Raw genomic sequence first — 23968 nt, 5'->3', positions numbered from 1 at the left:
CAAAATATTTGAACTCGTGCACATCCCAGCAAATCCAGGAACCTGGATTACATTTACAACTCTTTGAAAAGTATAAATACCGTTGTAATTATCTGTGAAATGAAATAAACAAGTAACATTATACTGAGTTGTTAGATTATACAAATGAATGAGGAGCCTTATAATATGTTTTAGATGAAATAAATGGATGAACAGTATGTACTCAAACTCTGAACAGTGTGGATGGGAAGTTGTGTGGCAGTGTGGAGAAGAGAGAGATGAATGAGGAGAGACCAGTGGAAGAACTGCTGCGTGGAGGAGTGGACCCTCGAGCCGGGTGGGAGGAAGCCTCTCCCTGGCCCGGTTGAGCAGGTCCGCTGTGCAGGGCAGTCTGATGACATGACTAGGGCGGGGTGGGCAGTGCCCAGCCTGGCTCTGCCGTGGGCTCATTTGAATGGCTCATTTGAGTCACCTCAGCCAGGCCAGGTGGTCCATGCCAAGGAATCCTGCACCCCATCCCCAGGAGGCTGGTGCCAAGGATGCGTCTGTTCATTCACTCGATAAACATTTTAATTCAGCACCAGACCGTGCGCTAAGCATGAGAATAAAGCGGTTGATGAAGTGGACAGTCTTGCGTGCTCTGAGCTTACCATCCAGCAGTGGAGAAAGACAGTGGCGAGCATCATTACTCTGTTACCATGGTGGTGATGCTGAGAGAACCGCCAGGTTCAGGTGTGAGGTGGACGGTGGTCTGGCACTGCCCACGATTGCCTGGTTTATGGCCTCTCAGCGCCCCCCTTACCTCCCGTGCTGGGGCCAAAGGAACTGCTGGGGCAGAGGGGCTGGCTGCTGGAGCAGATGTCCCGCAGGAAGCGGGGCGGCAGGGCTTGCCTGTTCTCCAAAAAAGCAGCCTCTGTTACTCACCCAAGTGCTTCCAGCTTGGAAAATGAAGCCCGGAGCATTCAGTTTTCAGCATTGCAACACTCTTGATTTATAGGAGGAAGGCCCAAATGGACTGCAGGCTTTTTGCTCTGGTGGCGTCAGCATGACCTTACCTCTCCTTGCCGCCCCCTCCCTGTCCCCTGCCCCACTCCCACTGGCCTGCAGCGCCTAGAGCTGAGGAACAGAAATCTCTGAGATGCCTTTCCTCCAGTCTGAAGTCACTGGCTAGAGAATGTTTTGGCAGCTTCTTAAACTAAGAATTTCTGATTGGATCATCAAAGGGGATAATTACAGTGTAGCCAGACTCCGCTAATACAGCATGGCTCATGCCGGGTACATGAGCTAAGCCTGCTAACGGTGTGCCGCGCATCAGATTGGCTTTTAGTTCAGTTCGGTAACTATTCGTTGGTGTCAGGTCTTGAGGGAGAAGAGCTCAGGTGACAAGAGAGAGCCTGGACAAAGTGCAGATGTTCTCCACGTCTATCCATGAGTCACACCAGTAGTGTTTACATAAGAAAGGCAAGGACAGACTAGCTATTTATTTTGTATTAAACAAAGGATAAAGGGAGTCTTTAATAAATTTCTTTGGCTTGGGCATGGAGCGTGTCTAGCTAAGCTGAACTCCTGTTGTTGGATTTTTGGAAAGTTATTATTGGCTCATTCCAAAAATGTTTGAGGACCCACTGTGTGTCTGGCACTGGAAGCTGTGGGTAATACAGAAATGAACACAGCGTAGTTTTGCTCTTGGGGGGTAGGGGAGGATTCACAGTCCAATTGGGTGGCAAAAATATCCGGAAAGAAATACTAATGGGAGCCAAGAACTAAATTAGTCACTCAGAAAGCAAGTGTTAGAGGAATAAAGAAGAAATCAAATGTATGTGGATGAGATATTCCGGGGCAGGGGAGGGGGCTTCATGGAGACGGTGGTGCTGTCTCTTCCCCTCTGGATTAGGAACCTCGTGACAGCAAGGAACTGGCCTATCTGGTTGACCTGTGTGTCCCGGGGTCTCAAGCAGTGCTTGGCAGGGACATAGTAGCGCTTGACAATTTTTTTTTTTTTTTGAGACAGAGTCTCACCCTGTTGCCCTGAGTGCCATGGCGTCAGCCTAGCTCACTGCAACCTCAAACTCCTGGGCTCAAGCGATCCTTCTTCCTCAGCCTCCCAAGTAGCTGGGACTACAGATGCGCACCATCGTGCCCAGCTAATTTTTCTATTTTTAGTAGAGACAGGATCTCACTGCTGCTAAGGCTGCTCTTGAACTCCTGACCTCAAACAATCCTCCCGTCTCAGCCTCCTAGAGTGCTAGGATTACAGGTGTGAGCCACCACACCCCACCTAATATTTCTGAATGAATGATTAACATTGTCCCTGAGAGTTGGCAGGAATCTGACTGATAGGCGGAAAGGACAAAGAGTGGCCAGGAGTGGCTCCAGCCTATGGCACAGGATGGGGAACCAGGAAGATCTGAGCAGGACACCGGAGGTAAAGTGGACGAAGGTATCAGAGGATTGGATCTGTGATGAAACCAGAGCTGAGGACAGTGCAAAGTGCCTGAGTGAGATGACAGAATTATAAAGCCGTTCTTTTGTTTGCACGATTCTCATTGCACACCTGACTGGGAAATAGAAGTAGGAATGGAAGGCAGAAAAGGTATTGCTGTAGCCCAGGAGGCTTCGAGAGCAAGGAAGAGAGGGGGCGATGAAGGCTTGCAGTCTGCCAAGCTGGAGGGCAGGAGCCCCCTCAATGGCTCCGTGCGATGGTCTGTATATGGAAGACCATTTTTCTTTTTGGTTTGTTTTTAAGTAGCCAAATAAAGAAAGCTGAGGGCCGTGAGAGCAAGATGCAGTAGCTGGTTAGCAGGAGCGGGAGGAAGCACGCTCAGTGAGCAGAGCTTGCGTAGAGCTGACCGGTCGTACGTTCTAGCTGGGATGTTGGCGTGATGGCGCGTCTCCCCAACATGGCGCTCCCGCCCAACGCCACCCCAAAGATGACTGCTCAGGTGGGAAGGCCTGGGCTGATATTAAACTACGACTTCTAGAAGAGAGGGAAGAAAGAAGCTATTTGGGCTAAGATCTGGCCTTGCCAACGTGCCTCCCAGGAGGCAGTAGGCCTAGTGCAGAGCTGGTGAAAAATGTGAGGCGGATTCCTGCAGGCTCGCCTGCCTTGCGTGTCTTTGCGTCTTTCCTGATGCGCTCTCCAGCTGGACTTTCCAAACAGGCGGTTTTTTTCCTCATTGGCCACAGGCCCAGACTGTCACATTCTGGGATTTACAAGTCATTGGCAGATGCTGCAGATGTTAAATGTCACTCAGGCATAAGCCTGGGAGTCCGAGCCCCGTGCTCTATCCCCTTGCAACCTATGGGCTGAAGTGGGCAAGCCCTTGCCTGGCTGGGCCCTTTTGTTTTCCCTTCTAGAAACGGGTGGCAGTCACTCCCAGGACCTCAGGCCCTCCCTGAGGATGCAGTGAGTTCTGAGAGGATCACCTGTCAGGGAGTTTCTGTGACTCCCTTGGAGGGAAGTCCTTTGAAGGCCTGGGTGCGCGGTTGTCTCTGGTGAGAGGGACAACGTTCAGGTTTAAGTTTGAATTTTAAAATGTACAGGATGCTCGGCCAGGTTCTGGGGTATTGGGCTTCATCTTAAACTAGCAAGCCTAGAGAGCTCTTTGTTAAAAAAGAAGAACGTGTATATTTTAGTGTTTCAAAGCTTCTCTTCTCTTTTGGGACTAAACTCCTGGGAAAAAATTCCTAACCCTTGTGGTTATGGAAGGGATTCCACACCAGTGAAGTAAGGGAGGAGTTACGCCTGCGCGCATGTGTTTCCTGAGAGGTCTCCGAGCAGCCTCTGAGCTGCTTAGCTGGCGTGAGCGCTGGGTGTGTGCCACAGAAGGTTTCCCTGCCTGCGCCAGCTGGCCCGAGGACAGGAGCGCGGGAAGCCCGGCTCTCCCTCACGTACACAATCCCGTCTGACTCACGGCTCCTTGCGGGGGGCCCTGGACGTCCAATGTGCACAGCACCAGGCGAGCCCCAAAGGAGCCGCCCAAGTCTGAGCCCCAGGCCCTGCCCCGTGTGGGTTGCCCCAGTACCAGGCAATGTGTGGGGCACAGTGTGAGGGCAAGAGCTGCTTGGAGACCAGTGGCCACTGTGAGCCTGGAGCACAGACTGGGAGTCAGAGCGCAGTTTTCATCCTTCCTTACCTACTCGTTGGCTGTGTGAATGAGGATAAGTTGCAAAAGCTCGCCAAGCTGTCTCGTGCTTTCACCATAAATGGTATAACATCTGCCGTCGTGAAGGTTGTCATGGAAATTGAGTGAGGGAATGGATGTGGAGCTCTGTGCATGGAACCAAGCGTGCAGTGAATTGGTATTTGGTGGGTGACGCCCATCGTGGTCATTATTCAAAGAGGAGACAGGCGCTATGGTTGGGGTGTGGGGAGGAAGCCAGCAAGGTCCATGGAGGCTGTATTTTGTTGAATGAATGAATGCATGGGGTGGAGTCAAGCCTTATAGACTAGAAAGGAGTTGGTTCCTTGGAGGGAGAAGAGGAGACGTTCCAGTTTGAAAGAACAAGAGCAAGGCCCGTCCTGACAGCTTTCTTAAGGCATCGGAGGAAACAAGACCCTTTTGATGTTTCCTCCACCACACAGACACACACTCCCACGGACACACACTCCTACAGACACACACAGAGACATACACAGACACACACGCCACCGTGCACAGACACATATGCAGCGACCCACATGACACACGTGCACACACACAACCCTGCCACGTGCACATCGTCACGCACACAAGTACTTGCAAGACACACAATCCCAGAGACACGCATACATATACAGACACATACAGAGGCTTATACGACACATGGACACAAACACACACACATTACACACACTACCATGCACACATATAGAAAGAGACATGCACATACACACACACACACACACACACACACTTAATCGGTGGAGAAATGCAGACAATGACACCTGGCTCTAGCCCTTTCTCTTTTCCAGGCTGCATTGCTCCCACCCTGGACCCCCCCTCGCTGTCCCTCCAGTCATATTTCTGCTGAGGGGCCTGTCCCGCATCAGGGCAGGAGAGGTGCAGGCTCCTTTGGCTATTGGGTCGGCGTGTGCTGGCCTCAGGCCCCGTGGTCACCGTGGCCCTTCTCTACATGGTCTGCTGAGCCCCCCTAGCTGGGCATTCCTCCTTCTGTTGCAGCAGGAGCCGGGGGTCACCTCCCCTCTTCAGTGAGCCTGCACTGCCGCCCCCCAGCAGGGGAGGGGTCTGCGGATGAATGAGGTCGGCGAACCTGCTCGCTCGCGAAGCCGCGTGTCTGGTGCTGCGGGTGGCGACGTTCCTCTGGCATTACAGTCGCGGCCTGGAACCCAGCCCGGCTCCCGAGGTGGAGAGGGGCAGAAGGGAGCTGGCCATGGGCCGGGTTGAGACCTCAGGCCCTTTCTTGGCTCGTGTCTGTCCACGTGTCTTGGTGGCACGGGTCCTGCGGCCTGAATGAGGGTTGTCAAGAATCCAGGATGGAAGACATAATCCTGCCATTGGCAGCTTTCCTTTCGCCCTGCGTGGAAAGGAAGTGGAGCCAGATGCCAGCCCTCCAGGCCCACATGCTTTCTACCGCCTGGCAGGGCTTGTGAGGCAGCGCCTGGCTTGGGACCCTGAAGCCAGTGGCTAGGAGGTGTGAATCCCTGGGCTCCCAAAGAATGGCTCTGTTCAACCTGACGGTTCATTTGCATCCTGGCTGGACAGGGACAGGCCACTCGGGTTGCTGGGCTCCTCCCTCCAGCCCTGCTGGGACCAGCCCCCGCCCCTGCCTGGCCCAGCTCAGAGTGCGTGTCTCCCACTGCACCGCACGGTGGTCCCCGGGAGGAAACCGGAGTCAACTGGTTTTCTCATCTGTAAATAGGGATGACAGTAGCCATAAACCACCGCAGTACAGCGTTTGAGGAGTAAGAAAGAGACGCACAGAAAGCACTTTGCAAAGCCTCAGCACCTGGTCAGCACTCTGAGGTAGCTGTCACTATCATACTCTGCAGCTCGTGGTATCTGAGGGTCTACTTGAAGCTGAGATGGCGAGGGGGTGGGGGCAGAGGTGGAATCAGTCCCGCAGGGTGGGGGCATCTCGCTAAGTATTGGCTGTTACACAGGCAGCAAGGAAGCAGTCAAGGGACAGGTTAGATCTGTGTTGTAGAAAGAGCTCTCTGGTGGCTGGCCCTGCAGCCAACAGATGGAGGCGAGGACTCAGTCTGGGACTGTTGCAAGAGCTGCTAATGGCCCCATTTGGGCAGGGACAGGGGCAGAAAGAGGAAGGGCTGGCGTGAGAGATTCCGGAGGGAGCATCCAGAGTACTTGGAGACTGCTGTGTCGTGCCTTAGGAAAGCACAGAAAGTGTCGCTGTAACTCCAGGCAACCCCCCACCCCCTGTTCCTCTTACCCAGCTTGGCCTCTTAAGGCCCCTTCTCCTGCCAAACCCCTGGGACTCAGAGACATTCCAGCCCCCTGCTGAGGGAGGAGGAGAGCCCACGTGGCAGGGGGACAGGCGCCCTCCTCCCTTCCACCAACGCAGGCAGGCTTCCTGCACTTCCTCCCGAGGGGTCCCGCCAGTGAGTCCTTCCCGACACTCACGCCTCCTTCCCTCACTGCCACAGAAACAGGGGTGGCGTGGGTGTGAGAAGGGGGCTTTCCAAGGGGCTCAAGGTGCTTGGTAACTTTTCTTTCCTTGCCACAGCCAAATAATTGTCCCCCTCCCTCTCTCCCTGGTCCCCAAGCCACCATCAACTGCTAGGCAGGCGCGTGTCCCTCCACATGTGCGCAGCACTGGGAGCCTCCGCCTCCTTTCTCTCCAAAACCTGCCCCTTCTCCCGGGCCTCTCTGGGGACTTTGAGCAGACGAACGCCGACCTCTGGGGTGTGAACTAGTACGAAGGTGGCACCGCCTGCTCCAGAATATCGGGGGCCCCTCTGCCTGAAACTCCGGTTTTCCTGAACAGTTAGTGGGGGAGACACACTCAGGCACGCACGCACATGCTCAGAAGATGCAAACTCTGAACTGAAAGAACACTTTCTATCTCATGCTCTTGTTTTGAGACTTGAGTGGGAGGAGGCTGCTGCCCTCCGTTCTCTGGGCTCTTCTGCAGGCTGTGGGAGGGACTCCCAGGGTCCTCCACGTCTTCTCTGGCTCCTCCAGGTCACCCCGCTCCCACCTCAGGCTGCTGCAGCCTCACTTCCTCCCACGCATAGCGCTTTATAACTGTGGCTGGGCCCTGGGCTCCCGGGGAGAGCCCTTAGCCCATGGCAGGGCCTGGGGCGGAGGCGGGACAGCAGGGTGCCTGGCCTGCAGTCACCCAAGGAGAACTGGTTACCCGGTGTCTCTCCAAGGCCAGCCCAGGAAGGTGACCCTCTCCTTCCGTGCCCCCTCCTTCCCAGAACCTGAACATCCAGGTGGAGGACATCCGCATCCGCGCCATCCTCTCAGCCTACCGCAACCGCGCCCCAGTGACGGAGGGCTACGTGGAGGTGAAGGACGGCAAGCACTGGAAGCAGCTCTGCGACAAGCACTGGACAGCGAAGAACTCCCGCGTGGTCTGCGGCATGTTTGGCTTCCCCGCGGAGAAGACGTACAACGCCAAAGTGTACAAGTAAGGGCCACCATGCCAAGGGGGTGGCTTCCTGGGCACCTGCCCTCCTTGCCTTGTCAAAAGAGTCAGCCCTGCCTGTGGCCTTTCTGCGGCCAGTTAGCGAGCCTGCGCGGAGCTCTGTTCTAGGTCAGGGCTGAGTTCAAGGGCACCATGTGCCATCCTTACCTTTGGGGACCTCACACTCCTGGGGGAGACAGACCTAACCTCTGGAGCACGCCGAGGTGGGGTGGGGCAGAAATGAGGCGCGAGGGGCTCCCTGCCCAGGAAACCCCACCTCGGGTGCTGACGCCCAGCTCAGGGACCGCGTGGGCCGAACAAGGGTGGGCAACACTGAGGCCGGGCAGGGCAAAGACAACACCAACTCAAGAAGACGTGTTTACTTACCCTTAGCAAGTGATTATTCTGAGAAATCTGCAAACTGTCTCAACTGTTAGATAATTGATAAACAAATTCATTCAGTTCACTTCATCCAATCCCAGTTAAATCTGATGATGCTTTTATGGTCTGTAAGGTTAATATCTCTGGGGGAAAAGAAGTAGACAGTTAGGGGGACTTCAAGACATCCGGCCTGAGGAGTGTCCAGTGAAAGGATTCCAGCACCCCAAAAGCTGGTGGGTAGGGTGTGCTTGGCTGGTAGTGGGGGCTTCCTGTCTCCCCTTCGTCATGGAGGGAATACCAGCTTCTGTTTAGTGAGTGCTTCCTGTCTGCCGGGAACTCTTCTTGGTCATTTAATCTTCGCAACACCACTGGGAAATCGAGGTCTGGTTTTGGGTTGAGGAAGCTGAAGAAAGGTGATGGCACTAGGAAGTAGCAGGTCCAGGCCTCAAGCACAGCGTCTGGCTATAGGGTCTACGCTCCTGGAGAGTGTAGACTCATACACTGCCTTGTTCCTTCCAAATCAGAGAAAGGAGAGGGAGGGCTTCCGAGTCAGGAGGGTGGCTGCAAGCCGCAGCCCTACGTCCTCCCTGCACCTGGCCCAGCCAAGGTGGGCCATACTTTGGTCCAAGCCTTCAGCCCACCCCGGGGGGAGTGAGTGTGGCCACAGAGCTGCCCAACTGGTGGGCTCACAACACCTCTGGGGTGACCTCGATGGTGATTGTGACCCCACCACCCCCAGACATGGCACAGACTCGACCTCCCTGCTGGCACCAGGGGTCCTTGCCCACTGAATACTTTGGGGAAGTCCCACCAGCTAACTCCTTCCCTGGTGACATCTTCTTAGCTTTTCCTACTGATTGGAGCCAAGAGAAACAAAACCCTCCCCTGTCAGGCTTCTCACCTGGCTGGTCCCACTGGTGTCCCCCGCCTGGCTGCAGGCCTGAGCCGGGCACCACACGCCATGTTCAGATGGCATTTGAAAGCCATCAGTGGCTTCCAGTAGCATTGGACCATGCAGAGTCCTTCTCTGCTTTTAAGGAGAAGACCTCAGGCCAGCTTTGGCAGCTGGGCCCTGGCTAATCCTCTCAGCCGCCGGATTTGAGACCCCCTCCCTGCTCCCCCCACCCCCACATCTGTGGTTTTGTCTTTTCAAATGGGGGGAGGAAAAGGCTCCCACGGATGGGAGGCAGCCACAGTGCTGGTCATGGGCGGGGCTCTCTGTGAGAGGGGAGATGATCTGCAGAAGCTGCTAGAAACCAGCCCCTCCTGCAGACCTCTAGCTGGAGATGAGGGGCTGCCTGCCCAGCGCAGGGGCAGAAGGGTGCAAAGCCTCCTTGCCTTGTCTCTGTTGTTTTGGAGTAGTCTCTGCGACCCAGTTGACAGTTGGGCCTACGTGTGCCCCAGAGAGAGTGCTGGGAAGAGATTCATGCCTTGGTGGTGCTGCCAGGGGCTGAGGTGGCAGCGGGCTGGAAGGAATCTGCCAGCAAGCAGCCAGGACTCCCAGAGTGTGACCAGGCTCGGAGACCATCAGCCCAGGCCCTGGGGCTGCACAAGAGGAGACAAGACCTGGAGGGTAGCAGGCTCAGGGGGAGCACAGCCCACTTGTGTCAGAGCCTGCGTGACAGCCAGGCCTGCTGCAGGGAGGGCTCCCCACTGCTGTCCCCACCCAAGGGCCCCACTGCAGCTCTGATCCTCCTGGGACAGCACCAGCCAGTCTGAGGGCTGTGGCTGGGCTGGCCTGGGGATCGAGGTATCTGTGGTTTAGTTTACAGATCTGGAACCTCTTGAATAGAGGGGATCCTGGGTCCAATCGAGGAAAAACCTTGGTGCACGGCCAAAACTTGATCCTGTTGCTCTTCCTCCCAAGGGACATTGGAGCTTTCTCCAAAGGGACATTTTGCCAAGATGACTGTGCCCTGGGGAAAAGGAAATGATCAGACCTTCAGAGACACTGGACACTGGTTCTGAACTGACGCTAATTCCCGGAGACCCAAAACATCACTGTAGCCCACCGTCAGGGCAGGGACTTGTGGAGTTTTAGCTCACATCCGTCTCACAGTGGGCCCAGGCAGTCCCCCAACCCATCTCATGGTGATCTCCCCAGTTTGGGAAACCGTTATGGGGATAGGCGTACTCAGCAGCTGGCAGCATCCCACAAAATCTGGCCTTGGCTGAGGGAGAGCCAGCAGGACTTTGCATTCTCAGTTGAATCAGTCCAGCTCAGCATCCTTCCTGCTGCCCAGCTGCGGGCCTTGACACCTCTAGCAAGCAGGCTTCCTGCTCGGCAGAAGGCCGCCCCCAACTTGGGTCATCCCTCTAATGTCCGGGTCTGGAGTGGGCGGTAGACAGCCCTGGATCTCGCTGGGATGCGGGGCTGGGGGGTGGGAGTGGGCTGCGGCGCATTCCTGGGGGCTGATGTAAGAGAGGTCCCAGCTGCCTGGGGACGGCAGGCCCAGGGCCTGTGTTTGCTGTGGGCATTGTGCTTTCTACTCAGAGCACAGTACATCTGTTCCTGGAGAGGGTGGCATTCACTGACAGCTGGAAGCAGAAGGGTTTTCCTGAGCCAAGGCAGGCGGGGAGGTCTGACCAATCCTTGTGCAACCAATATTCGTCCCAGCATGTTCTCCCAATCAATGTGGGGACATCGTGGGGAACAAGCTGTAGGCTTCCAAGTTCAGGGGCATTGCAAGAAGTGGGGAGGGCTGGCTGTGGTTCCTGGAATTAATAACCCCCCTGTGAAGTTCTCTCCTCTGGGCTGCTGCTATGGTGAACACGCACCCCCCGCAATCACAGGTACACGAGAATCCTTGTAAGTCTCAAATTTTGGCTAAGGAAAGGTGATGATGGCATCTGTAGGATTTATCTCTTCTCTGTGTTCACATCCTGTTGGCTCCAAAAACCCAGGGCTGCCCAAGCAGCAGGGTTGCAACACTGCGCCTGCCCCGTCTGGGGTCAGCGTCATCTGACGAAGCAGATACTGTTACTGCCTCTGATTTGGGCACGAGGAAACTGAGGCACAATAACCTTTCCGTTAACCGATATATTACTTATTGGTTGGTTATTGTTTTAGAAAAAAAAACTTTGCATTACCTTGATCTATATTCTGCCTTCAGAAAAAAAAAGCATCAGAAGGAATGTTTTGCAAGTGTCAGAAATGCAGGCTAAGAGCTCCCCTAGGATGTGCTGTGGGGACAACCCCAACCTCATTGATTTCCCGGGTGCCAGGTCTGTGGCAGAGTTTCGTTACTGTGATAGTTTCCATCACTCAGGAAACTGTACTTTGGTTCAGCAGATGGAGTCATTTAAGACTGTTCTCCTGACTTCTTGTTGGATTTACACCTTTAATCTTGTGCATACCTCATTGGGAGAGCTTAGACATCAACTGGTACTGCTCATTGACAAAAGAAAATAGAGCTACAGAATGACAGCAAACCAGGTTGAAATTATTTGAAGATCAGGGTGACCAATCATTCTGGTTTGCCTGGGACTGATGGGTTTTCTGGGACCAGATCGCTTTTGCGTTTTGTATTAATAGGGGTCATTATTTCTTATTTCACGACACTGAGGTCGTCTTTTCTCTCCTGGAATGGAAGCTGCCTCAAGGCAGGAGGCCACGGCCACCCCAGGGGTCCTTCCGCAGTACCCAGAGTGGTGCCCAGCAGGGGCCTCACCTGTAAGGCAGCGCTGAGCTCCAGGAGCAGGGACAGTCTGTCTTGTTCTGCCTCATTGCAGAAGGAATCAGGGGAGGGTGGCAGGATGCCCTGGTCAGCTGTCCCCTCCCGCCCTCTGCAGGATGTATGCCTCGCGGAAGAAGCAGCGCTACTGGCGGTACTCCATGGACTGCACAGGCACGGAGGCCCACATCTCCAGCTGCAAGCTGGGCCCCCCGGTGTCGCGGGGCCCCATGAAGAACGGCACCTGTGCGAATGGGCTGCCAGCTGTGGTGAGTTGTGTGCCTGGCCAGGTCTTCAGCCAGGATGGACCATCGAGATTCCGGAAAGCCTACAAGCCAGAGGTGAGGATGGGGCAGGAAATGTGGCCACTTGGCACCTGTTGGAGGTTATGGGGTATTGAGTGAGCAGACAGGGACCCCCAGGAGAGAGTGACGAGAGCCAGCCCCAGCTGAGGCCACCATCACTGCTTCACTCTGACATCGGAGTCCCCTCTGTGGAGGAGGAACACTGGGGGGAGAGGGACACCCGGTTATCGGTCATCATGGGCTCTTCGTGTACTGTCTGCTGACCCTGCACAAGCAGACAACTCGGGGTGGCGGGACAGGGCCCTTGTGCCCCTGCACAATTCCCAAAGGACTCTTGGAAATGCAGTGCAACTGTCAAAAGCGCAGGACATCAGCTACAAAAGTCTTCAAATACGTTTGGGTTTATTTTGCAACAGAAGGACAACAATTTTAAAAAACATTCACCAATGTAGAAAACCTGCCGTTATCATGTCTAAGTCTTTGGTACATTAGTCACATTATACTTATGTAAACCAGCACCCGTGTGTGTGTGGGGAGGGTGGGTGTAGGTGTGGGGGTGTATGTGTAGAGAGACGTAGATGTACATTTCAACTGACTGATTTCTTAGGACAAGGGAATTATCCCAACCGTAGCAGACTTGGCCCACTCTCCGTAAAAGAGAAAGTGCCCTATTCTGTCCTCCCTCGCTTAGCTTTTCTTTTTCTGTATACTCCTCTTTTTTCACGTAGCCACCAAAGGGTCTCTGGGATCTGTATGTTCTGGAAACTGCTAACATCCGGCCCATGGGTGGGAACAGCGTGTGGGAAGAGGAGGGGAGGGGTAGGAGAGGTAGCCCACCATTATTCAGGGGCTGCTGCCCGGTGCCAGATAAAACCTCGGTACTTAGTAACCATCACCTTGGCAGCGGTGCATTCTAAATCGGCTCCGACCAAATCAGGTGTGAGAGGGAGCGGAGGAGGGAGAATGGCCCTGGGGGCAGATGGTGTGCCGGCCAGCTGTGCCGGCCAGGTCCTGGCAGTGGGGCAGAAGTAGCAGGGGCTGAGCTGACCGTCCCCCCAACCACCCCCTTGTATGTCCCTCCCTTCCTCCCCTCCCGTCTTAACCCTCTGCCCTTCCCTATCTCCCCTCCCACCAACCCTCAGACCTGCTCTTGGGCAGGGTGTCATCACAGTCCTCCCATGGGAAAATGGAACTAGGGCAAGAACCAGATAAGCCACACTGGGTGCCCCTTCCCAGGCTGGGGGTGTATTTGGACAAAAGTCGGAGCCTTAAGTGAAAGAAGTGAAATGAATGCCTGGAGCCCAGCCCTCCTCGACCAGAGGGTGTGGGAACTATTTGGAGTGACTTCCTGGCAAGGCCGACCCCTCCTCAGTCCCCTCAGGGGCCTCCCAAGTGCACGGAGGTGACCACATCGTCATTCCTGTGCACACAGGGCATGCCCAGCTAGCGCCACTTCCCGGCCCTCTATTAACCAGCACCCTGCCCCGCCGGCACACCCTCACTTGCCCCCTGCCACGTGATCTGATGGCCACATCCTCTCTGCAGCCTAGCTGGGCCTCTGAGCTTCCCTCGTGTGTCATCCAGAATACCAGACCCTACTGTTTTGGAATTCCTCTACAGTGCGGTTTAAAGCAAAGCAATCAAGTTCATACCAAACCAGTTAGAAAAAAGCGAGCCAGCCTTACGTCACATTTTCCTTTGGTTTCTGTCTTCCCTCTGGGGCCAGCTGACTCTGCCTGGCCACTGCCGGGCCGGGACAAGGTTATTTGACACTCCGCCTACATTAAGCTGGGTCATGGATAGTCAGCTCCGTGGGAAGGGGCCCCTGGCATCAGCTAGACAGCTTGGGAAGGCAGGTCGCAGTTCTACAAAAACAGAGGCCGGAGCCAACAGCTTTACTGCTTTTGTTTTTAAGCTAGAATAAAAGTTCCTGCAGCCACTGAGTGTTTTGCTCCCACTGCTCTCCCTAGTGGCAGGGTCAGCAGTCCCTGGGATCTGTACATCTGGGTGCTGTCCCAGCACCTCGCCCTGCCATGGCCTCTCCAAAACGCAGGTGATGGGGGAGAGAGACGTGTCTGAGCGTGGAGAGACAGGCTCTCGTTAGATGCCTTGTGTGGCCAGTGGACAAGAGTGCTTGAAAACACCGCCTTGTCCTGGCCATCTGTGGTGGGGTGAAGGGAGCCATAGGCTAAGGGCAGCAGGGCCAGGGTAGGCAGTGACTCTGTTCCGATCAACACACGTAGAACAGCTGCACAGTCGCCCTCACTCCCTCGGTGTGGAGTTGAATGAGGGTCGGCACCAACTCAGCCTCGCAAGCTTCTGGGCCTCCACCAACACACACACACACATGCACACACATGCACACATGCATGCATGTGGCCTGCACACACATGTACACACATGCATGCAGACATGCACAGAAACTGATGCAAACCTGGGAATGTGGACAGATGGAGTCAAGTAATCCAGCGCCCATCTTGCAAGACATGGTCCACTGGGGTCTTACTGCTGTGGAACTCAGTACAGCCCATAAGGAGATTAAGGCTTCCAGGCTGTGCGTGGGCACAGGGGTATCGAAGCTGTAATCCTCCACCCTCTCTGTGCATCTGGTGGGGCTGCATCTTCTGAAGAGTCAGCCCATTTGGACTTGGAGTAGAATCCGGGGGTGGCTGGGTGTGCACCTAGCTCTGGGACAGACCAGAGTGAGGCTCCCCTCCCTACAGCATCTGTCCTCTGAGTCACGGCCACGTTAGGGCTGGCTCTTCAGCTCCAGGGCCTCCCGTTCTCCTGTCTGCTCCCCCCTCCTCTCTTTGCTGTGCCCTGCAGAACCACCGCAGTGTGGTCTGCTTAGTGCTGTGGGGTCTCCCTGCAGCACTAGACTGCAGCACTCCGCATACACAGGGAGTTATGAGCCATTTGAAATCTGTAGGCTTTGTGGGGAAGGAGCTTCCTTCTGCAGCTCTAAGGCTGGAAGCTCTGGAGTGAGGGGTGGAGGGAAGTGCTGTGGTAGGATCCTTGAGCCAAGCGTGGGTTGGGGTGATGAGTGATGAGGGTCCTGATGGGCTCCCCAGCGGTCCAGGACAAAATCTCTATGTGGGGGCTGCAAAGGGAGCTTGCACCAGAGCTGACTCCGTAGAGCCCCCCGCTCCTCAACCCCACAAACGTGTGCCAGTCAAGCACAGCTCAGCTCCCAGACCGAGTGCCTGGCCTGGGGTGGGGCAGTGGAGAGGGGACGGGGGCACAGTGACAATGCCAGCTGAATGTGCATCAGCTTCTGCACTCAGCAGGACCGTGTGTCTCTTCAGCAACCCCTGGTGCGATTGCGAGGTGGCGCCAGCATCGGGGAGGGCCGCGTGGAGGTGCTGAAGAATGGAGAATGGGGAACCGTCTGCGACGACAAGTGGGACCTGGTGACAGCCAGTGTGGTCTGCAGAGAGCTGGGCTTTGGGAGTGCCAAAGAGGCGATCACTGGCTCCCGGCTGGGGCAAGGTAAGGAACAAGGAGGCTGTTGGGGGCTTCTCTTCCCAGGGAGCTCGATACCGCGAGCCAGCCCTGGCGGGCAGCTGTGAACACCCAGGGCTCTTTCTGCTGTCCCTCCTCCCTTCAGCAGCTGCTGCCTGGGCGGGAATCCCAGGCCTCTTGCCAGACAGTCAGAGCTAGAAGGGGCTTTAGAGAACATTGAATCCTCATTTTATGGATTTGGAAGCTGAGGCCCGGGGAAGGGAGAAAATGGCCAAGGGGGGACGACATAGTAGCAGCCAATGAATACTCCAACGTAGGTGTCATGGCTCCTAACCCCATGCCATCTGCTGCCCCAGGGAAAGCCAGGAGTCTCGGGCCCTCTCTCCAGGAGAGGATCTCAGCGTTCATGAGGCTGAACCACCCTGGACACAGAACCAAATACCATCTTACTTTTCCATCCTGGTGCAACCCCACAAACACCCTCTCCCTGACAGCAGAGAGAGGGAACAGGATGTCATCAGACACTAATTGAGAAGGTCCTGGTTTTCATTAAGTGTCCTGAACAAATCTCTCATGTGCACAAAGAACAGAAGCACAGGGGGCTTTCAAGTGGGTCACTTTGTCGAAAGCAGAGCTGTAACCATGAGACACAGAACAGATCGCTTCCCTTCCCCAATAAGCCCCATGAAGACCGCTCCCGCTTGCAAGCCCTGCAGGAGGAGGAGTCTGCCCCAAACAGACTCTGCAACGCAGTGAGAGCCCAGCCCTCCCCTTGAGAACTGTGGTTTGGGCAAGGGAAGCTAAGTCATTTCCTGGAATCTTTTCAGCACAGACCAACAGGGAGGCCACTGCAGACATGGGGAGCGTGGGCCGCTGTGGCTGGGAGGGGGGCAGGGAGGAGAATGGGCCGCGGACAAGGGTGGGTGTGCTATACTGGGGGGAGGGGAGGTTTCCACACTGTCAGACATGGGGCCATCACCCCACAGAAAGGAGTGTGGTGAGGTCACCAGTCACAGCCTGGAGGAAATAATAGTCCTCAATCACCCAGGGCCTGATACCCCATGCAGTGGTTTCCTTGCGCGAGACTCCAGGATCCTGTGTTGAACTTAACCCGCAGCTCAACTGAACAGCATGGAGCTCTCATGCATCTACGAGTGGAGCTCATCTGTCTAGTGCCATTGGTTGGCTCTTTCCGTTGCACGCCCATGCCCCGGCCCGCATCAGGGCAGCTCTTAAATGGCTCCCGAGGTTGGAAGGAGGGCAGCTTTCCAGTGACCTGGAGAGAGAGTCCTGGAATCCTAGATGGCACTGCCAGGGAAGACCTCAGGTCCTTAGTCCAACAGATGAAGAATTTGAGGCTCACGAAAACAAGTCTGAGGTCACCTCAATAGTCGGTGGCAGTGTAAGACTAAAACCTGTCTTCTAACTCTTAGATTTGGGCTTCTTCCTTGAACCCACCTTGGCCCAGTCCTATTGACACCAGAATGCCTCTCTACCTCCGTTCTCTAATCTGCGCAAGCTTCCTGGGTGTGCACTGAAGTGTGGGGGTCGGGGGTGGACATTAGTGTCGCATGGTGCCACCTGGCAGCTTCCATTGTGCTACACGACAGTCTTCCTCTCCTGGTCACCAAGCTCCTCAGGGTCCCCAAATCCATTTTACTGATCAACCGACGTGTGGGTGTGTTCTCTCAAGGCCTGCAGGACAAAGACCACTCACTCTGAGGGATAAACAAGCCCTGGATGACATAGACATTCCATTTATCATGGGTGTGTGCTGTGTGACCTAATTATTTCACTGCCCAGAGCAGCCAAAGGTTTCCAAGGGCCCGCAGAACTCTGGGAGAAGGAGGCATTTGGCGTTTTTGATGCTGTCCTTGAAAGAACCAAGGATGATTTATCACCTTCTGCCATACTGGGCAGGACCAACTCCAGTGGGCAGGAAGGGAAAAGTACCACATTCACTGTCAGGTCACAGAGCAGACAGGCTCGGGCCCTCCGTCCTGGCTCCTGCTGATGGACCAAGTGACCACACTCACAGCCAGGGAGAGGGAAAGGGCAAGGGCTGGGCGTCGAGCAATCTGAGTCCTTGGCCTGACGGGGCCACCTATTTGCTTGGCGACCTTGAGCAACCTTCTGGGCCTCAGTTCTTCACTGTAAAACGAGGTGGCTGGATTAACGGTGCCTGAGGCTCTGTCTGGCTGCAGCCTCACCAGGACTCAGCTGCCTGTTGACACATCACTTGCCCCAAAGACTGAAAGCCACGTGAGCAGAGGGCCTGTGCCTTTTATCTCTGTGTCCTCAGTGCCGAGTCTGTGCCCAGCATGTGGTGCTCCAGAGACGTTTATATTGTAAAGAAGGAAGAAATGAATGAACGAATAAATGCATCCCAGTTGAACAAGTAGGGTCAGCTGAATGAGCACTTGGTGAAGAAGTTCCAGTGCTAGACCAGCGCTGTCCAATAGAAAGACTGCATGAGCCACATGTGTCATTTTGCATTTTCTAGTAGCCACATTAAAAAAAAAGAAACAGGTGAAATTAATTTTAATAATACATTTTCCCAGTATATCCAAAATATTATGATTTCAACATGTAATCAATGCAAATGCTATTAATGGGAATGTTTGTTTTTTTGTGTGCTCAATCTTTGAAATCCAGCGTGTATTTTACACTTGCAGACATCTCAGTTTGGACTGCTGCATTTCGAGGCTGGCTAGACACATGTGGCCAGTGGCTACTGTATTGGACAGAGCAGCTCCTTTAAAACCCTTTTGCACGAGATCTGCCATCAGAAATACGCGTGCAAGGTTATGCCACGCACGTAAAACTGAAGCACAAATTCCGTGAAGCAAGTATTACCTTTATGACACACCAAGCCCGTGATGTGTGCTATTCTGTTCTCTTGCGCTTTCAAAAATCTGATGGCGACCAGCTTAGGTGACCGTTCAGCCCACTCCTTGGCCTGGATGCACAGAGGCCATAACGCTGCTCCGCAAGGTTACGCGTGGCTCTTCCACAGCACCCTGGTTCTGCTCCACGCCCCGTGTCACCCGGGCCAGGGTTTGTGCGTAGGGGAGCAGAGCCGAGGTGGAGGTGGGGATGGCACCGTGACGAAGAGGGATTCGGGAGGCAGTCCAGAACCCAGGAGCAGGTAAAAGCTGGGGGTCAAGGATCCAAAATGTGAAACCCAGTCAGCAGAAGGAACTGGGAGCCCACGGCCACCATGGGCAGGCTGCAGGTGGACATCTGGTCCAGTGTCCTTCAGTGCCCCCTCACCCTGCCCAACGGACCCCGCAACTGGGTGGGGCAGGGGAGAGGTGAGACACACTGGGTCTCCCCTCTCTGTGCCCTGCGCTGATGTGCCATGGGAGCGCCTGACTCAGGGGAACCCCCCAGGGCCTCATGCCCGGGTAGCTGAGAGGGCCACGCAAGTTTATATAGAAATTGGGCCGCAAGGAGACTGACTGATTGTGATGTGGATCTAGAGCACGTTAGGAGCTTGGGTTAGCCTGTCCTGTCCTGTCCAGTCCTGCACTGTGATCTCACAATCCACAAACGCTGATTGAGTGCTTTTGGGCTGGATCCGAGAATGGAAGAATTCATCGATTTCGCAAGCGTGGATGGCTCTGGTTTCTGCGCAGCAGAGGCTCCCTTTGAGTGGGAGAAACAAGCAGTACCCTGGATCGGGGGTAACGTCTGCGAACACATAGGCGACGAGGGATAGGAAATAATACTGGTAAAAATACCACCACCTACTGGGTCCGTGGTCACCTGGCATGCTCAGTCTCATTCCTCACAATCCTGACCCTGCAAAACAGACATTACAGCTTCCCTCTGGATGAGGAAAGTGGATTTCAGAAAGCTGTCGTCACTTCCCAAGGCTGCATCACCCCGCAGTCTTCAGTCCTGAGACAGACTCCAATCTCAGGCTGACTGCCCGGCTCGGTGCCCGCTGAGCGAGAGGTGTGAAAAGTAAATGCCGCGGAGGTTTGGACAAGGGTGAGGTCATTCAGACTGCACCTCCGAGGACGGATTTGAGGTTTTCCTTGAAGCCAAGCTTCTTAGACAGGAGGCAGGAGACAGGAAGAGCTTCCCCAGAGGAGGGAGAGCACGGGCGTTTGGACCAGGTCAGCCCAGCTCTTTCCCAGACAAAACTTTCTTTTCCAACATATAGTTTTCTTTCCTGAATGAGCCTCAGAAACTTAGCAAAGTCATGTGCGGGTCAGACTGCCTGGGTTGAATCCTGGCTCCCCCACTGGGCCGTTTGCTTAATCTTTGGTCCCTCGTTTTTGGGGGTTTGCTGTGATGATTAAATGAGTTACTATAAGCAAGTGCTTAGGACAGAATCCAGCACATAGTAAGTGCTCAATTAAATGAGAGTCACTTACCATCATCATCCTCACAGTCACCAGACAAGCCCCTGATCTGACTGGGTCCCAGGATGCTGCCTGGTTCTGTGACCCAAGAGCAGTGGCACTGGCTGACTCCCAGGGCCCTGTTTAGGATCTGGACTTTGTCACAGCCTTTCCACTCTTAGTCCTTGGTTACTTCCAGCCATCGTCACTGATGTGTTTTTATCCATTTTATAAAATTCCAAGGAATTGGAAGCTTCATCATTTATGAATTTCCAAGGAAACAGAAACTTGGCTCTTAACCTACTCATATGGGTTGGGTTGATCTAGTAGTTAATTTTTGGACCTTAGTAAGCCAACATATTGGCTATCTCCAGAGCCCCCCAACAGGGCTGAGGGCCCCTCCTCTGGGCTCCAAAGCACCTGCTGTGACCGTCACCTTTATTGCTGACAAGTCTTGTGTAAGTTCTGCCTCCCCAGGGCCTGGGAGCTCTCAGGGCAGGGCCTGCCTTGGCCGTCTTGGGTCCCTGGCACCTAGCACGGAGGATGACACGCAACAGGCGCTCAGGGAAGTCGAAAGCATCCATGTAGGCCCCACGTGGGCATTTCCTGTCTGCCACATGCAGACAGGCTCCCTGCCCTCGTGGGTCCTCCAGCCTAGTGGGGGAGACAGACATTCCACAAATAGGGAACCCAACTTAGACTGGGGAGGGGTCCCTGCAGGGTGCACAGGGAGCAGGGAGGGAGAGGGTCCAAGAGGAGGGGGCGGCGTGGCTCAATGGAGGAGCCAAAGGAGCCCTGTGTGGCTGAGATGGGAGGAGCGGGCAGGGTCCTGGGGCCATCTGGCAACAGTGGATCCCGTGCACTTTTCCCGGCGTGCAGTGAGAAACCACAGGAGGGTTTTCAGATGGGCATTGACGTGATTCAACAAGCACAAAGATCTCCTGGGCCGTTGTGGGGTGAATAGATTGGCATGCACACAAGGGCTGATAGGGTAGTGTTGTGGAGGCAGAAATGGGGGGAAAGCACCCAGATTTGAAGGGGTGAGCAGAATGTGGGGATGGGCTGGTTGTCAGGGGAAGGAAGTGGTCCCAGGGATGAACTCTGGGTTTTGGTAAGAACAACTGGGGCGGGGTGGGGGTGGTCAGAGGTGCCCTTTCCCCAGACAGGGTGGGCTGGTGGAGAACAGAGCGGGGAGATCCCACTGCTGGCCCTGGAAGGAGCGAGAACAAAAATGGGTGCTTCTTCCAACAAGTTCACCCTGAAAGGGAAAGGGGGGTGGTCAAGGGTGGGACATGGTAAAGGTGTGAGGTTTTGGAACGTGCTGGGGTGTGGAGGGTCAGGACCCAGCAGGAGGAGGACGGGGAGGACCAGGAGAGCAGGGCCATCAACAGCCAAGCAGGGGCCCAGAAGGTGGCAGTGGACACACCCCAGAGCACCCGGGCAGGACTGGACCCTCCCGCGTCCTGACGGACTGTAGGGAGCCGAGTTAGCTTTGTGAGCTGCAGTGAACGACAGTGGGCCCGCGTGGGATTACTCTCTCCCCGCAGCAGGAGGCTCACTCTTGCCATCTCAGTGCCTGTAAGAGAAGCCTCCCGGCATTGTCACCGTCTGCTTGTCATTTGCTGGATGTCATCCTTCTGTCGGGCCCACAGCGTCCAGAGCAGGAACGGGAGGTGGACAGAGGAGAGGGGCCAGGGTGTTTATTTGCCCTGTGAGGTCCCCATGGGTGCTGTGTTCCCCACCAGGGGGTGACAGCTCTTTGCCTGTCCTGGTGGGTCAGTTCTAGCTGCTTCTCCTCACTCTGCAGGGGTGGGATCTGTGCCCCAGTGTTAACAGCCCCTGGGTACTAGACTATCCTTTGTGATTTCCCTACATTCTATCCTTACCTTTACTTTATAAACCCCTTTTTCTAACTCAGACCGTCTAATTTGTATATCCCAGCTGTTTCCTGCAAGGACCCTGATACCGCAACAGTCTCCCCTTTCAGATCCATAAAGGCACAGAACATTAAAGTGGGGAAGGAAACTGAGACATCTTCTAGTCCAACTGCTTTATTTACGTGAGAAAACCAGTATTCAGAGAGGCTGAGTGATCTGGCCAAGGTCACACAGCAAGTTAGTAACACACTTACGCTCTTATGGGAGAAATGAATCCCAAGACAATTAGCAGTGTGCTCTCAGGGGGAAGAGGCCTGGGTCGCTGAGCTGATTACGAGAGGCAGTTGGGAGAGGCATGTTCTTATTGTCTGGGACTTTCTTTCCAATTCGAGAAAACCTTCAGAAGCTTTCATAGCACGTGTCTGTGTTCCCTCCCCAGGGATGGGCCCCATCCACCTGAACGAGATCGAGTGCACAGGCAACGAGAAGTCCCTCATAGACTGCAAATTCAACGCTGAGTCTCAGGGCTGCAACCACGAGGAAGACGCTGGCGTGAGATGTAACATCCCTGCCATGGGCTTTCAGAAAAAGGTGAGTCCGGACGCCTGGAGGGGACTGACGCGAGGGCCCAGGAAGTGTGGGCCAGCCGGCCTCACTCCGAAGGAGTCTAGAGGGGATATTGGGGTGGTCTGAGATGGACTCAGAAAGTGTGCAGGTGCTGATGCTGTCACTGCTGATGACGCTGTCACCGAGGATAGCATTTGCAAATGTGCCCAGTGAGGACACATGCATGTAAGCGCCACCCTCCTCAGTGGCAGATGTTGAGCACCCGCTGTGTGCTATGCCCTGCTCTGGAACTGGACATACATACGGTGTGACAGCAACGCGGTCATTTCTGCAGGGGATGCTAAGTCCATAGCTCCTGTGACATGAGGGAACCGGGTTGGGGGTGTGCGGACCCTTTCCCAGCGGAACGCAGATGTAAGCACAATACAGGAGTGTTCGGTAACCAGAGGGAAGGAGAAGGAAATCTTAGCAGCATTAAGACCAGAGACACACCCCTCCCTTCCTGAGACAGGGCCTCCAAAAACCCACACTGTGTGTCCTGGCTGGGGTGACCTTGCCCACAGGGGTAGCCAACAAGATGAAGTCTTCTTGCCGTGCATGAGATCTGTGCAGTCCCACACACAGGCCCAACAGATGCTTAATGCTCCTACTGAATGCTCTTTCCCTGTGCCATGAATTTGGTCAAATCTGTGTGACATCCGGCACAGGGCTGGCACGGTGCACGCTTCTTTTTAAAATGAACAAATGAGGACACATCCAGGTTCAGGATGGTCCCTCAGCTGGGCCCCTGCTCTGACAGCAGTCCTTGACCATGGCACCAGCAAGCCAAAGGCACCACAGAACCAGTCGGCCACAGTTTGTCTCGTGCGATTCGTCCCCAGCCGCGCTCGGCTAAGCCGTGCATTTGCAGGCGGGTGAACAGGTGAGGCCATGAGCCCCGCTATGCTGGGGACTCTTCACTTCGAAGTTGAACCGAATGAAATACCTCGGCCAAAGAAAGTGACATTTCCCAGAACTGTTTTATGGTCGGTAGAGCTGAACCAGGCCAGGTACCTGGTCATGCCGCAGAAGTGCCACCCTCCCAACACGAACCACCTTCTCCCTTCCCCGGGGCCCCAGGCTCCAGGAGGTGTCCCATGCGCTCAAGCATAGGATGGGAGAGTTTTACACCTGGATTTGTGGATTCTATTACCCGGGAAGGAAATGGGGAGAGTGACCCGGGAAAGACACTCCTGTGGGGCTGCACCAGTTGTCCTGCCACGGTGGCGGGCGGCTTCTGCGTGGTGCATGGGGCTGCAGAGGGTGTCGGCAGCAGCACTGGGCAGCACCAAGACTGGGTGCCTTAACTACATACCACAGCCTGGGCAGCTTATGCAGCAGGCGTTTGTTTCCTCACAGTTCTGGAGGCTGGAAGTCCAAGATGAAGGTGTCGGCAGGGCTGGTTTCTCCCGAGGGGTCTCTCCCAGGCTTGTGGCAGCCACCGCCTTTCCACTGTGTCCTCACACGGTCTCTCCTCTGTGCACGCGCGTCCCTGGGTCTTCCTCTATTTAGAGGACACCAAGATCAGATTAGATTAGCGCCTCGCCCATCTGGTCTCGTCTGACCTGGATCACCTCTTTGAAGGCCTTAGCTCCAAATATAGTGACATTGGGGTTAGGGCTTCAACTTACGAATCGGGGAGGGGGACACAGTTCAGTCTATGACACTCACACACTGGTTGATTACCTAATTAATCCCCTGAAGGAGTCTTCAGTCTCCGCTGAAATAGGTGAGGGTCCCCC

The 23968-nt window shown here is 54.9% G+C and overlaps 1 protein-coding gene across 3 annotated transcripts in view; it reads left to right on the top strand.

Moving 5' to 3' along the window:
- The window catches only part of LOXL2 (lysyl oxidase-like 2), a 55233-nt gene that overhangs the window by 13174 nt on the left and 18091 nt on the right, over positions 1–23968 (top strand). The window contains exons 3-6 of one of the 3 annotated variants that reach the window (XM_012663009.1): positions 7361–7572; positions 11743–11965; positions 15214–15418; positions 22060–22211. In XM_012663009.1, coding sequence (XP_012518463.1) covers positions 7361–7572; positions 11743–11965; positions 15214–15418; positions 22060–22211 — 792 coding nt within the window. The remainder of the gene's footprint in view (positions 1–7360; positions 7573–11742; positions 11966–15213; positions 15419–22059; positions 22212–23968) is intronic. The other 2 variants (XM_012663011.1, XM_012663010.1) reach the window with 2 other exon arrangements.

Source organism: Propithecus coquereli, unplaced genomic scaffold, assembly GCF_000956105.1.
Source record: "Propithecus coquereli isolate 6110/MARCELLA unplaced genomic scaffold, Pcoq_1.0 Scaffold79, whole genome shotgun sequence".
Lineage (NCBI taxonomy): Eukaryota > Metazoa > Chordata > Mammalia > Primates > Indriidae > Propithecus > Propithecus coquereli.
Note: the sequence above shows the minus strand (reverse complement) of the source record. Positions and strands in the feature narration are given on the sequence as shown.